Genomic DNA, 13038 nt, shown 5'->3' with positions numbered 1-13038 from the left:
TGAAGGAAGAGCTTTTCCTTTTTCTTCAGTTCTGTGTACATACTTGCATCAAAATGGGCTCATATTCTCCATATCCTTAAATAGCGTTTGTTTCCACTGACTTCTGTACTGTGGGCATCTTTCCTTGGCAGTAACTATAAACTGCCATCAGGCTTTAGTGGATGTATTCTACCCTACTGATGGGATGTGTCATCATTTATTTAGCCCACATTCAAGCTGTTTTCAAAGCTTTGCTATTGTAAACAGTGTTAGGATGAGTGTTCTTGCATTTCTCTGTATACTTTTTCATTACTTTAGAAACTCGCTTAACTGATTTCTTCAAGACTAACTTGCTGAATTTTAGTAAATCACACTTTATCTGTAAAACATACCCAGCACATGCACACACATGTAGACTTGCTTTGATAATGTTCCAGAGGCATTCTATTTAAGTTTACTTTTTATTAGAAGTATATACATTATCAGAGTCTATGGTGATCATCATGTTTCACCTTTGATTTATTCTAGCACATTTTCTCTCTCATTGGAGTAAGGAACCCATAACAAACTGTGGAAAATTCTTAAAGAAATGGGAATACCAGACCACCTGACCTGCCTCCTGAGAAATCTTTATGCAGGTCAGGAAGCAACAGTTAGAACTGGACATGGAACAACAGACTGGTTCCAAATCGGGAAAGCAGTAAGCCAAGCCTGTGTATTCTCACCCTGTTTATTTAACTTATATTCAGAGTACATCATGAGAAATGCTGGGCTGGAAGAACTACAAGCTGGAATCAAGATTGCCGGGAGAAATATCAATAACTTCAAATATGCAGATAACTCCACCCTTAAGGCAGAAAGTGAAGAAGAACTAAATAGCCTCTTGATGAAATTGAAAGAGGAGAGTGAAAAAGTTGGCTTAAAACTCAACATTCAGAAAACTAAGATCATGGCATCTGGTCCCTTCACTTCATGGCAAATAGATGGGGAAACAGTGGAAACAGTGGCTGGCTTTATTTTTGGGGGCTCCAAAATCAGTTCAGATGGTGACTGCAGCCATGAAACTCAAAGATGCTTGCTCCTTGGAAGAAAACTTATGACCAACCTAGACAGCATATTAAAAAGCAGAGATGTTACTTTGCCAACAAAGGTCCATCTAGTCAAGGCTATGGTTTTTCCAGTAATCATGTATGGATGTGAGTGTTGGACTATAAAAAGCTGAGCACTGAAGAATTGATTCTTTTGAACTGTGGTGTTGGAGAAGACTCTTGGACAGAAAGTTCCTTGAACTGCAAGGAGATCAAACTAGTCAATGGTAAAGGAAATCTGTCCTGAATATTCATTGGAATGACTGATAGTGAAGCTGACACTCCAGTACTTTGGCCACCTGATATGAAGAACTGACTCAAGAAAAGACCCTGATGCTGGGAAAGATTGAGGGTAGGAGGAGAAGGGGACGGCAGAGGATGAGATGATTAAATGGTGTCAGTGTCTCGATGGACATGAGATTGAGTAAACTCCAGGAGTTGGTGATGGACAGGGAGGCCTGGCGTGCTGCAGTCCATCGGGTCGCAAAGAGCAACTGAAGTGAACTGAATGCACTGCTTATAGTGATTTATAAATTGCCTCCTTGTATAAGATTTGGGGATCTGTATTCATAGCTAAGAGTTTCCTTTAGTTTTCTGATATGCATGCTCTCTTTATTAGGTTTACATAGCAAAGTTTTACTGTCTTGAAAAAATATATTGGAAGGGTTTTCTTAGTTTCTTTACTTTGGAACAGTTTAACATAGCAATGACTTATTTCCTAAATTTAGAAAAAAATGTTTTTGACTTTGACATACTTCTCAATATTACTCATTGTTTGTTATTCTATCTAGATTTTCTTCTTTGGGTCAATTTTCATGAAAAAATATTTGGAAGTCATCCTTTTTCCTAAAAGTTTAAAAATTTCAGTACAGCAATAAGTGGCTGTGTATGATTCCTTTTCTTCTTAATTATGTCTTTTTTCTTGATTAAAGTTGTTGGCATTTATTTAAAGGGAAGGGGTCCTTGACAGTGTTGATCAGTCCTGTTATTTCAGTTTATTACATAGATCACCTCTACTATTTCTAACTTATTAATGTCTGTGTTTATTGCTCTATTTCTTTTTTCTGTTCTACTTATTTTTTATATTCTCTTTGAATGTTTTGGAAGGAATGTTTAGTTAACATTTTTCACTCTGTTACTTAGCAGTTCAGTTCAGTCACTCAGTCATGTCAGAATCTTTGTGACCCCACAGACTGCAGCATGCCAGACTTCCCTGTCCATCATCAACTCCTGGAGCTTACTCAAACTCATGTCCATCAAGTTGCTAATGGCATTCCAACTGTCTAATCCTCTGTCATACCCTTCTCCTGCCTTCAACCTTTCCCAGCATCAGGGTCTTTTCCAGTGAGTCAGTTCTCCGCCTCAGGTGGCCAAAGTATTGGAGCTTCACCTTCAGCATCAGTCCTTCCAATGAATATTCAGGACTGATTTCCTTTAGGATGAACTGATTGGATCTCCTTGCAGTCCAAGGGACTCTCAAGAGTCTTCTCCAACACCACAGTTCAAAAGCATCAATTCTTTGGTGCTCAGCTTTCTTTATAGTCCAACACTCACCTCCATACATGACTACTGGAAAAACCATAGCTTTGACTACACGGACCTTTTTTGGCAAAGTAATGTCTCTGCTTGTTAATATGTTGTCTAGTTTGGTCATAAGTTTTCTTCCAAGGAGCAAGTATCTTTTAATTTCACGGCTGCAGTCCTCATCTACAGTGATTTTGGAGCCCCCCAAAAGAAAGTCTTCCGCTGTTTCCACTGTTTCTCCATCTATTTGCCATGAAGTGATGGGACCGGATGCCATGATCTTAGTTTTTTTTAATGTTGAATTTTAAGCCAACTTTTTCACTCTCCTCTTTCAATTTCATCAAGAGGCTATTTAGTTCTTCTTCAACTTCTGCCATAAGGGTGGGGTCATCTGCATATTTGAAGTTATTGATATTTCTCCTGGAAATCTTGACTCCAGCTTATGCTTCTTCCAGCCCAGCGTCTCTCATGATGTACTCTGCATGTAAGTTAAATAAGCAGGATGACAATGTACAGCCTTGACATACTGCTTTCCCGATTTGGAACCAGTCTGTTGTTCCATGTCCAGTTCTAAGTGTTGCTTCTTGACCTGTATACAGGTTTCTCAGGAGGCAGGTCAGGTGGTATGGAATTCCCATCTCTTGAAGAATTTTCCACAGTTTGTTGTGATCCACACAGTCAAAGTGTTTGGCGTAGTCAGTGATGCAGAAGTAGATGTTTTTCTTGAACTCTCTTGCTTTTTTGCTGATCCAACCTATGTTGGCAATTTGCTCTCTGGTTCCTCTGCCTTTTCTAAATCCAGCTTGAATATCTGGAAGTTCACAGTTCATATACTGTTGAAGCCTGGCTTGGAGAATTTTGAGCATTACTTTGCTAGTGTTTGAGATGAGTGTAATTGTGTGGTAGTTTGAACATTGTTTTGCATTCTTTCTTTGGGATTGGAATGAAAACTGACCTTTTCCAGTCCTGTGGCCACTGCTGAGTTCCAAATTTGCTGGCATATTGAATACAATACTTTCACAACATCATCTTTTAGGATCTGAAATAGCTCCACTGGAATTCCATCACTTCCACTAGCTTTGTGATGCTTCCTAAGGCCCACTTGACTTCCCATTCCAGGGTATCTGGCGCTAGGTGAGTGATCACACCAATATGTTTATCTGGGTCATGAAGATCTTTTTTGTACAGTTGTTTTGTGTATTCTTGCTGCCTCTTCTTATTATCTTCTGCTTCTGTTAGGTCTGTACCATTTCTGTCGTTTATTGTGTCCATCTTTGCATGAAAAATTCCCATGGTATCTCTAATTTTCTTGAAGACATCTCTAGTCTTTCCCATTCTATCATTTTTCTCTATTTCTTTGCATTGATCACTAAGGAAGGCTTTCTTATCTCTCCTTGCTATTCTTTGGAACTCTGCATTCAAATAGTTATATCTTTCCTTTTCTCCTTTGTCTTTAGCTTCTCTTCTTTTCTCAGCTATTTGTAAGGCCTCCTCATACAGTCATTTTGCTTTTTTCATTTCTTTTTCTTACAATTAGAATGTTTAGTTTATTTTTCCTTGAGTACAGCTTTGACTGTCTACTGTTGATTGTGTAAAGTTGTGCCCAGTTTTGATAGTTGCTAGATATTCTCGAATTGTGGTATTGATTCCTTCATTGATTAAAAGTATTATTTTGGAAAAATTTTAAGTTTTTATATAGGTTTTTTTTTTGTTCCTGCTTTTCTTACTCATTTCACGTTTTATGTTTGTTTTTTATTTCTGATTTTGGGCAGATTATTTTTGTTCCTGCTTTTCTTACTCATTTCAAGTTTTACGTTTGTTTTTTATTTCTGATTTTGGGCAGATTATTTTTGTTTCTGCTTTTCTTACTAATCATTAGTTACTTATCATTAACATTATTGTCCGAGAGCATAGTTTATATACCATCTCTCTTTGCAGTAAGTTTAATGACCTTTTTCTCAGTGGCTTACTTTATGATTTTCTTAAATATCCCATGGGTTATTAAAAGGGTTTATTTGTACAGTTTTAGTTTGTTGTTTTTTTTTTTTTTTTTTTGCTGTGGCATGTGGGATCTTCCCTGACCAAGGATCAAACCCATGCCCCTTTTGTTGGGAGCACGGAGTTTCACCACTGGACCACTAGAGAAATCCTAGTTTCTTCAAGAATTACCTTATCTCTCACTTTTGACTTCTAGAAAATAGCTGATATCTTTAATTTAAAAAGCCCGAGGCAAAATTAAAGGAGGGGATTAAATTTTAAGCAAATGATACTTTATAAAGATTCAAACTCTTCACCATATACTTTCTGTCAATTCCTATTGTTCTTGGTCAGGAAAAGATATTCTTACAGGTTAAAAGCAGAGGTCCCACTGAGCATGTCGGACTCCTCTACCACACCTCATCCTGAACACACTTGTCCCTGGCGCTTATCATTGGATGTGTGTGTGTGTGTGTGTGTGTGTGTGTGTGTGTGTGTGTGTGTATTCGTGGTTACTGGTTCTTATTGGTTCCAGAGCTGCAGGAGAGCCTAAGTAATTGAATGCATCACCTTGTAATTGTACAAATGTTATGGGGATTCCATTCACAAAAGAGCTTTTCTTATGTAGTTGAACAAACCTAATCCTTTTTGTCTTTTGTGTCATTATTTCTTTTCTTCCTCTCAGGCCAGGTAACAGCTTTTGGGAGGAAGAAAGAGGAAATATGAAGGAAGTATTTTAGTTTCATTGAACCCTGTTGCTCTTAACAAGCAGATGAACAGGTGGCATTCTCAAACTTCAGTTCTTTAAACTACCTCCTGGTACTATCAGATTTTTAAATTGTGGTTTTTTTCTTATAGCAACATATTTTTCACATTAAATATATAAAAACGTCATTTGCCATTTTTCAGCAGTTACACAGTTTCCGAACAATCTTATGGGCCTAAGAGTTGAATTTACATAAAATATTTACCATATTTGCTTTGAAATAACTGAATGATTTAGAAACATAAGTTTTAAATTGAGTATATAAATTAGGTTGAAAGATATCATAAAGTTGACATAGGAATTTCAGATAAAGTGGGTTCTTTGGTTCAAGAGGTGTAGAAAACACTACTAGGTTAAAAAAAAGTTGAAATAGGTGACTTTACTGCAGAAATTAGTTTCTAGAATCTTTCATATGCATTTTGAATCTCTAAATGGGAAGAAGAGATGCAGGGGGGGAAAGGTTTTCAAACTCATTAGCCATCTGCCCTCACACCCTGTGTTTTCTTATAACAATTTGATGGTACATCTTTGTATGTTTGTTACACTTACCTGTTGTATCTCCTAGTATCTTGTGCTACATTTTCAGAAAAACTGATGTTCTCTTAACATCTTCATTATATAGGTGAGAAAATTGAACTCTAGGGAAATTAAATAATTTAGTCTCACAGCTAATTAAAAGCAGTGAGTATTAGAACCCAAGTGAGGAAAATCCCAGGACACTAGTTTTTCCATTACCCTTCGTTATTGCTTGGAATATGAAATGTTACTTTCTCAAAAATATATTTCTTCTAATAAGCAGTGTTTTTACGGTCCCCATTAATAAATATCAGTTCAATTTTGTGTGTATATGTATATATGTGTGTTTGTATTTGTATGTGTTTTTGGTATAAAATTAATGTGTTTTGTTTTTGATCCAATATTTTGTGCCTACTATGGACTTACTTTGGTTTCAAACTAGAAAATCACATAACTGTAAAATCTGCTTTTTCTTTTGCAGCGGCACTAATTAGAGGAAATCGTAAAAACTGTGCTCAATTTTCTGGATCCCTTGACTGGTTAATCAGCCGACTGGAAAGACTGGAAGCTTCTTCTGGTAGGTTTTCGAATCTCTCCTTTTTATGATATAGTATTCATTTTTTTCTATTTTATGTCCTTTAAGACATAAAAACAAATTCAGTGCAATATAAATGTTTTCCTGTTATTAGGTTAATATTTTTACTGGTGGCTGAAATCATTGGTATTTTCATTAATTATTTCTGAAAAGCAATGTAAGAGTATCTTTTTCATTTACATTTATAAAAGAATGAAGTTCAGAAAGCCACTGAAGAGCCAGAATTCCCATTATTTTTCAAATCAATTCTTCCTGATGTACTAATACATTGGTGGTTTGGTCGTTAAGAGGTGTCTGACTCTTGTGACCCCATGGATTCTAGCCTGCCAGGCTCCTCTGTCCATGGAATTCTCCAGGCAAGAATATTGTGGTGGGTTGCCATTTCCTTTTCCAATTAATACAATACTCTAGAGATAAAAAAATTTGTTTGGGTGAATTGTCTTTGTTTTTTACTTTAAGTGAATTTAATTTGAAAAAATTAGATTGGTTTGGAATTCCCATTTTAAATTTTTGTTTAAATGCTTATGCGGACAGATTTGGAAAAAAATTTGGTTTTCCAAATCATATAGGACAATAGTTTATTTTTTAATTTTTTAAACAATAGTATTTTTATTCAGAGTCAAATAATAAGATGTGATTATTGTTACTAAGTTGGAAGATACAAAAGCATAGAAATGTTTTTTCAAAACTTATCCATGTTCCCATCAACCAGAGATATTTACTGTTAGCATTTTAACCTGTGTTATTCCACGTCTTCATTCCCTTTACTTTTTATTGAAATATTATATTTCTATAGAAAAGTTCATAAATTATAAATATACAGATCAGTTCTTTTTCACAAATAGAATGTATTTGTGTAACAACTGGTTAACAAACAGAATATTATCACCTATCAGAAACATACCCTGAAACCTTCTTCCACCTATCCAATCCTCTGCTCCAGCACCTAGGTATTAATATCATAGATTTATTCTGCCAGTTTTTGAACTCTGTGTGCCTGGAATCATGCAGAGTAAATTTTTGTTTGTCTGGTTTCTTTCATTCAGTATATTTGTGAGATTCAGTCACAGTAATTTATTTTAAAGGGATTTAGTAAATACAGATAAAAGTCTGCATCATTGTAAAATAATTAAAGACAGTAAAATCTGATATATCTGTGTCTAACAAGAATGTTATTTTTGTATCGATGTCGTGGAGATGTACCCATGCATCTGTGGCACAGCAGTTTGCCTCAAGGACATCCCAAGCTGAGTCTATTGCTCCTATATCAGTTCACGTAGTATTCCATTAGCTGCTTTTCTATAGTACTAATGCCCATTTCTGTTACTTATTTTTCCTCTCCATTGCCTAAACGTGGTGAACTCCTTGAAGTCAGGGGCTCAGTTTTATTCATCTTTGTGTTCTCTGCATCTACCATACTGTCTGGCACCTAGTAGGTACTTTATAGCATTTGTTGAAAGAATAATGAATGTTTAAATTCACTTAAGAAAATACTTGTCAGTACAGAAATAATTCCATGACTGTGCATGATAGAGACCCATTCAGGGACATGTTTGCTGAATTTGAATGACTAGAGAGAAAGAAGTACAGATGATTGTGGTCAAAGGAGGTTGATTTTAAGTCAAAGAGCAGAATTTCAGAGTTTAAGATTGAATAACTTAGAAATCTAATGTAAGGGAAATTTGAGTAACACTGAGTTCTAAAGCATTGCTGGATCATTGGGTGACAAATATAAAAAAGCAAATTGTTGATAGAAAAAATGGTGTAATAATTATGAGACAAAAATTTTCAGGGTACCACAGTGTGAGTGAGATGACTATATATCAATATAGAATATATTCATTAAGGAAAAACTTAATAGCTACTATGAGTAAGTGATCAGATAGTAGTAAGATGATGGCAGGGATTGCAAAAATGGATAAATTCTTGATTCAAAGCATCTAGAGTTATTGGTAAGTTTCATTGTATACAAAAAAGTGCATGCTGTTCTCTTTCACTGGCCCAGGGAGTATCTAGAAAGAGAAAGGAACAGAGCAACCTTCAGGATGAAGTATGGGTTCTGTAAGTTGCTTCACTTTTAAAAATATGCACAGCAAAAAGAAAAAAAGAAAAAATCACAGGAAAAGAGGAGAAAGAGAAGGAAAAAACAGAGCAGAGCATCCTTTGACCTTGTTACCAAAACAAACTTGAGTCCACTTGTCCTCACACAATAAAGCCAGTCTACTGATACTGGGTTGTGTTGAAGGAAAGTACAGCATTTACTGCAGGATGCCAGGCTGGGGGAACGGGCAGCTCACACTCCAAAGTGTGAGTGTGATGGCCTTCAGGGAAACCATCAAAGAAAGTGGGGGTGGGAGCTGCAGGGTGCATGATCAGCTCACGCACAGTTGTCAGATTGGTCGGCATCAAGCTGAAGTTTCCAGCATCATCAACCTTTAGTTTCAAGCAGTGTAGAGTCTATGTGCTTGTGGTCAGCAGTTTTCATCTGGTTGGTGTCTGCTTCCTGTAAAAACAACTTAGGTATGCGTGTCAGGTCTTTATCTATATCTTTTGGGACCTGGGAGTTTGGTGATTCAGCCAAAGGACTTGTAGTCAAAATTGTTACCAGTTTCCCAATTCAATGCTTTTTTGTTTTTTTAACATCTTCACATTTCCGAATCATTGACTCTTTTTTTTTAATGTTATTTTTTACTTTGATAAAAGTCACATAATAACACAATTTCAACCATATTTTACTGTACAATTCAGTGGCATTAAGTTCATACAAATGGTGCTACTGTCACCATCATCCATCTCCCAAATTTTTCACCTTCCTAAGCTGAAATTCTGCCCCATTAAACACTTAGCTCCCCCTTCCACCCGACCCTTAGCCTCTGGCTCCTGACATTTACCAATGTGCTTTTATGAATTTGACTCTATGAATTTGACTCTTGCTGGTGAATCTATTACTGCAAAGCAGAAATACAGACACAGATGCAGAGAACAAATGTATGGACACCAAGCAGGAGTGGGGGGGATGGATTGGAGATTGGGATTTACCTGTGTACACTACTACATCTGAAGTGAATGGCTGGTGAGGGCCTACGGCATAGCAGAGAGGGAAAAATGCAATCTGTTTTTAGGACATATATTAAGTTAGCCTTAAAAATGCATTCCAGTATACATTAGGTACAGACAAATACTATTTGATTCCTAATCATTAACTCTTGAGTCATCCTTTTAAGACTTAATGGAAGCCTGAGAGACTAAAGCAAAAGCCTTTGTACTTCAGAGAACAGGGACATTGAGAATGGTATATGGTTTCAAGCTCAGCCACACAGAGTCCAGTGTTTAGGATTCAGTTTAGTCAGTTAAAGGCACAGATCTATTGGCTGCACATCACTGCTTGTTATGATCATTTCCCAATCCAGCCATTAGTAGCAGATATTTCTGCTTAAAATAGAAGCCTTGTGCTCAGAGAAAGCAGATTGAAAGTCAGGAGTAGCAAGGGCCCTTAGAGAATGCTCCCCCTCACACTCTCACTTTGGAGAAAGAAAATTGAGGCACAAAACCTTGAAATGACTGCTTTGAGATGCTAGAATTAACTTTTATAGCCAAGATGAAAACCAGCTCCCTCATATCAGGCTTGAAATATTAATATGTTCACTATGCCTGATAGCCTCCTATTTTTTAACTATCTAAAATATTTTTCACGAAACAAGTTTCTCTACTGTAGAGAATACAGTACAAGTTTCAGTGAACTCTTTTTTTTTTCCCCTAGAGGAAGTAGAACATTGCTCAGTTTTTAAAATAGACACTAACAATAAAGCTCTGCATATATATGTGTATGTTCACAAGAAATAATATAAATATATTTCAGTCATGCTGTATTGTTTACTGAGTGCTTCCACATGCATCATCTTATTTTCTATCTGGGATTGCTAAACACACATGCCCCGCTGCTTGTCAGTCTCCCAACTGTGTTAGTAGCTTCTGTATCAGAATATGAGCAACAGAGCAGAGCTGGGGGATGACAGCTCTCAGCTGCCTTCAGAAAAGGGCAGTGGACAAAACTCAAAATAAACTTGTGCAAAATTAAGTAGAAAGCTGTGAAGTTTTGAAAAGAGTCAGCAAGAGGCTGTGTTAATGAAAAAATCTTACCTTAGTTTAGGTTCCACCAGAAGTAGACCGTGAGACAAGGATTGAAAGGCAAGTTATTTGCGACTTGAGTGGACGTGAGACAGGTAGAGAGGGTATGTTCGTAAAGCAAGTTACACCCATGGGTACCCGAGGCTTTTATTTTTCTGGTGTGAGGGGGAATTTTGCAGACACCTGCATTAGCATTATCCCACCTGAGAGGTGAGGGAGTTGGGGTATTTGTAACCAGTTTGTCTTCTGTAGTTGAGTGGTGCTGTCTCCTACCGACATTAATTGTAGGGCTCCTCTAGCTGCTGCTGGAGTCTGAGCAAATCTTAAAACAAAGAAATGCAGACTCTGGCAGTTGGAAGTCAGGCAGCATTCACCAAATGGAGAACGTGAGAGTCTGACCAGGGCAGCAACCACTACCCAGGCAACTGCTATTTCACTGTATGATAGAAAGGCAGCTTTTTTCTTTTTTGATGTTCTGCATTATCTAAAGTTGACCAATATCACCACTGCATAAAGCCTTATTAGACTATCTGATCAGTTTATAAGAATATCCACTATGAATTTTTTTGGTGGGGTATGGGGGGATAAATTAGACAATGTCCCAGACTTCATGTGTGATTCTGTGTGTGGGCCAAATTTAATTGCAAAGACAAAAGATTTGTATAAAAAATACTGTTGACTGAATTGATGTAATCCACTCAGGCTGGGTGTTTCTTTGGAATTTTTTCAGCCCTTAAGATACTTTTTCAGAAGGTGGTTAAGAACAATCAGCTGGTCAGGAGGCTGACTATTTTTTTCCTATTTTTTATATAGTCTGTTCCCCCAGATAGTTTTGCAGGGATCAAAGTGGGCTTCTTCTGGATTCCTGCTAATTCCTCCTATACTTAGCAAATGCCATGAATGGTGTTCCTTCTGGCTTTAAGCAGAATAGGGGGCTGAGAGTGGTTCTGAATTGCCAGAGCTTTGTACTAACATACAGTCCAGCTTTTGCTACCTGGAAACATGACACTTTAAAGCTTCCAAAGATGTCACAACTATTTCTTACAGAGCATAAACCAATCATTTGTCAAAGGAAAAGTTTTGTAGCTACTGGAATAATTTGTCACAGAAGATTGTGTTTAGGAAACTCCTCCACCTTAATATCTACTTAGGTATAATCAGTTGAGTTAGAAAGAATATGGGCTCACAGGATATTGTATGAGATCCAGTACTAGGGACATAGATATAGCAAATCCAAGCAACACCAGTGATACCAGAGAAAGAGACCATTTTTTAGGAGATAGCCATAGAAAAGGTGTCTTTAGCTCTTGATTGAAAGCTTTTGATTTTTCAGAAAGTCAGCTATGCTAAACCCAGGAGATCATGTACCTGAACCATATAAGAAACACTGAATCAGAATCATGGTGATACTGGAGACCTTTTAAAGAAAATCTTCTATGATAGTTATTGGGATCAATACATGTTTGACTCTGTAACACCACATGTAATCATCTGTTTGCATCCAGAGATTCACCTAGAGCACATTACAGTGATTGGTGTTTTTAATAATGATCTTGGGTCATCAAGATGTGTAAATGATATTTAATGCTGATGGGTCACTAAATATAGGGGAACAGAAACTAAATTTTTCAAAGATATTCACTGTAAATGTTTGAAATCATATATTAGAAGTTAAAGATTACTAATTTGATAGTTAGCTAAGACTCTTGTCAAAAATTAGTCATTTTTGAATGACACTAAAATAGTATACAGCCATAGAGTATGTAGTAAAGCATTAAGTTGTAACTGGAAAGGAAAAAGAGGGTAGAGAATGGGGAATCTGGATTTGGAGGGCTTCCTATATTTTGAATGTGAAAAATGAAAAAAGAATTCTCCCAAAGTAAAGTCCAAATGAACAAGAACCTTGTTTTCTGAATGCAAACATGATTCAAGTCTCTGGGTATCCACAATATTTATCCTTTTCAGAATGCCTTTGTACAAGCCTGTGTATGGGATTGATGGCAAACTACTTTTCTAGAAAATAGTTCTTGAAACATAATCTTCAACTGGATCACATTAGAGAAAAATTACCACTTTGCAGCATAGAATTTACTTTATAATCATTTTCCATACTTACTATTTAACCACATAACTTATTTCTAACAATAGGTGTTAAAGTGTGAAGGAAAAGTGGAAGTGACTAGGCTGAGAGCATGCCTGGCTTTTTCAAAAAATTAATTTATTTAAATTGGAGGCTAATTACTTTATAATATTGTAGTGGTTTTTGCCAACATTGACATGAATCAGCCATGGGTGTACATGTGTCCCCCATCCTAAACCCCCTCCCCATCCCATCCCTCAGCATTGTCCCAGTGCACCAGCTTTGAATGTCCTGTTTCATGTATTGAACTTGAACTGGTGATCGATTTCACATATCATAATGTACATGTTTCAGTGCTATTTTCTTAAATCATCCCACCCTTGCC

At 36.7% G+C, this 13038-nt stretch overlaps 1 protein-coding gene across 1 annotated transcript in view; it reads left to right on the top strand.

Annotated features, from left to right (window-relative positions):
• The window catches only part of RYR2 (ryanodine receptor 2), an 813831-nt gene that overhangs the window by 422017 nt on the left and 378776 nt on the right, over positions 1 to 13038 (top strand). Inside the window, exon 17 of the mRNA XM_065922240.1 lies at positions 6332 to 6427. Within this exon, the coding sequence (XP_065778312.1) occupies positions 6332 to 6427 (96 nt within the window). The remainder of the gene's footprint in view (positions 1 to 6331; positions 6428 to 13038) is intronic.

This window comes from Muntiacus reevesi, chromosome 2, assembly GCF_963930625.1.
Source record: "Muntiacus reevesi chromosome 2, mMunRee1.1, whole genome shotgun sequence".
In the NCBI taxonomy this organism is placed as follows: Eukaryota; Metazoa; Chordata; class Mammalia; order Artiodactyla; family Cervidae; genus Muntiacus; species Muntiacus reevesi.
Note: the sequence above shows the minus strand (reverse complement) of the source record. Positions and strands in the feature narration are given on the sequence as shown.